Raw genomic sequence first — 2,671 nt, 5'->3', positions numbered from 1 at the left:
AAGAATGGAAAGAAAGAGGAAAAGAGAGAAAAGGGACAGAAAGTGAGAAAGAGTTAAAGATAGAGAAGAAATAACTAAAGAGATTAAAAGTGAATATGAGAGGTAGATAGAAAGATAAAGAAAGATAAGAGAAAATTGAGAAAATTTATGTGAGATGGTAGAGAGAGTAGGGAAGGAAGGGAGTTGAAAATAAAAACAGAGAGAGAGAGAAAGAGAGAAACAGAGAGGGGGAGAAAAAAGGACGTAGGGAGGGAGCGTTTGAAGGTTATAATGAGGTAGAGATTGAGAAAAAGATAGAGAGTGGGAGAGAGGGCATGGATAAGAGAGATAGAAAGAGAGAAAAAGCTAATCACAGAGAGTGAGAGAGAAGTAGAGAGTGAGAGAGATGATAAGAGAGGGATAGAGCAAGTGAGAGGTAAAAATAGAGGGAGGAAGCGAGAGCAAGAAAAGAGATAAAGAAAGTGAAGGAGGGAGGGAGAGTGAGACAGAGAGAGGGTGATTGTGGAAGGGAGGGAGAGAGAGTGAAGAGAGTAAGCTTGAGAGGGAGATGATTAATATAGAGAGAAGAGAGAGAGAAAGAGAGCGAAAGAAGGGAGAATGTGAGAGAGATAGAGTAAATAAGCAAGTTAGAGAGACTGAGATAGAGAGGTTAAGAGAAGGAGAGAGAGATTAGAGGTAAAGAGTGGGGGATTGATAGAGGGAGGGAAAAGAAGGAGAGAGATATGGAGAGAGGTAAGGCAGAGATGGTAAAAGAGAAAGAGATAGAGAGTGTATGATATATATTTATTTTGTTAACATGCATTTAAAATTATACATCAATTTTAGGAATAGAGGACAAAATTGGATTGACTATAATTTTACTTGCTCTTTTTCATTGCCTGAAATAATAGTCAATGTAATATTTGATAAGCTAAAAACTCGATGGAATAAATATTCTAGTACAACTTTCAAAATATTAGAAAAAAAATAATAATAAGCTGGCTAATCTTTTGAATTGGCATGAGCATTTCTACTTATAGACATAACTAGCTTTGTGCTAAAATTTTACATCAAAATAATCTTTAATAATTAAATAAGTAAAGGATATAATCATATTGATATCAATTTAGGTGTTTGGAGGGTATTTAGGAAGGGGTTTGCATCCCACCTCAATAACTTTTTGCAAGAAAATGAACTGTATTCTTCAAATAATAAAATATCTAATGCATTATGCTAATCAATTTTTTATATTACGAAGTTATTTGTTTTACTTCCATTTTCTCATTTATATTGGTAATAGTTTTAGAAGTATCATATGATGTCTTTATAAGCTTTACCACATTCATATCATTTGGTCGGCATCCAGTTTGATAACCTCTCTGGGTCCTACTCAGGCTCATTTTCTCATTTCATCATAATTTTACTCTTAGCTGTGCAAATCATCATCATATGCCAACTTCTCTCACAAAATAATATTTACTTTTTTCTTGAACATCAAATTCTAAAGCATTTAAAATTTTTAAGCATGGATATACACATGTGATCAATCAACTTGCATTAACATGAAATGAAGATAAAATATAATATGAATAAATCAACATTTAGGTTTAAGTATGCATCATATTTTATTAACTAAATTTGAACAAACTTATGTAGAAATATGTTGAACTCTGTTTGAACACAATAGTTAACTGCAGTAATTTACAAATAATAGTGCCAGGAATAATTTGCTCTCTATATTAGAAATTCTGCGTCTCAACATATTTGTAGAATACTCTTTGGGATGAATTTCTTTATTTCTACTAGAAACCTCATTCTTTTTCTGCACTATCTGATAGAGATATTGTTTTCCTCAATTAAAAAAAAATTCCCTTATGAACACAAATCTATCTCTCAATTATATATATATTTGGAGAATAATTGAGATACACACACACACACACACACACATATATATATATATATATATATATATATGTATATATATATATATATATACATATATATATATATATCTATATATTTTGCCTCATAAGATTATTTTCTCATTCAAACTTCTAAGCTCAACAGTTATAGAAAAGATCACGAAATTTGGGATTTACTTTCTAATCTCTAGCCTCTCCTCCTCCCATCTTCTGCTCTTCTTTTCAATCTTCCTGTCCTCTGGTCTATTTTCCTTTTTTTTTTCCTTTCCACCTCTTTCCTTCTGACGATTTCACTACTCCAATACTTCTCTACTTTGGGTTACTGTTAGTTACAGGAAAAGGAAAACAGAAAACTGGAATAAGCTTAAATACTATTGATTTATATCATAATATGACGGATTTTTTTTTTTGTAAACTCATATCCTTAAATATTAGTCGTTTGATACCTCACCGACAGCTAGCTGCATGTCTCAGATTTGTGGGAAAATAAAATTGCTACCGTAACATTAGATAGATTTTAGGAGAGATTTTAGTGTTATCTGTTTTTTACACTTTTGTTATTACATCATATTCTCCTCTATTGTCATGTCTTGTTTTTTAATTTTTTTCCTCTTTATGCCATGTTAATCTCACCTTTTAGTAGGTGTAAGGTTTTCTTGATCAGCTGCTGTAAATAATAACTCGCGTTGAAAGGAACGGTGCTAATAGTTACAGTAAATTTCTCCACACCGCATAATAAATATTTCAGGAAATTGGTGCTGGAACGC

At 31.9% G+C, this 2,671-nt stretch overlaps 1 protein-coding gene across 1 annotated transcript in view; it reads left to right on the top strand.

Moving 5' to 3' along the window:
* The window catches only part of LOC110021853 (E3 ubiquitin-protein ligase AIP2-like), a 30,299-nt gene that overhangs the window by 27,352 nt on the left and 276 nt on the right, over nt 1-2,671 (top strand). The window contains exon 4 of the mRNA XM_020720534.1: nt 2,653-2,669. Coding sequence (XP_020576193.1) covers nt 2,653-2,669 — 17 coding nt within the window. The remainder of the gene's footprint in view (nt 1-2,652; nt 2,670-2,671) is intronic.

This window comes from Phalaenopsis equestris, unplaced genomic scaffold, assembly GCF_001263595.1.
Source record: "Phalaenopsis equestris unplaced genomic scaffold, ASM126359v1 Scaffold000150, whole genome shotgun sequence".
Taxonomy (NCBI): domain Eukaryota; kingdom Viridiplantae; phylum Streptophyta; class Magnoliopsida; order Asparagales; family Orchidaceae; genus Phalaenopsis; species Phalaenopsis equestris.
This window is presented reverse-complemented; position numbering and strand designations above follow the sequence as displayed.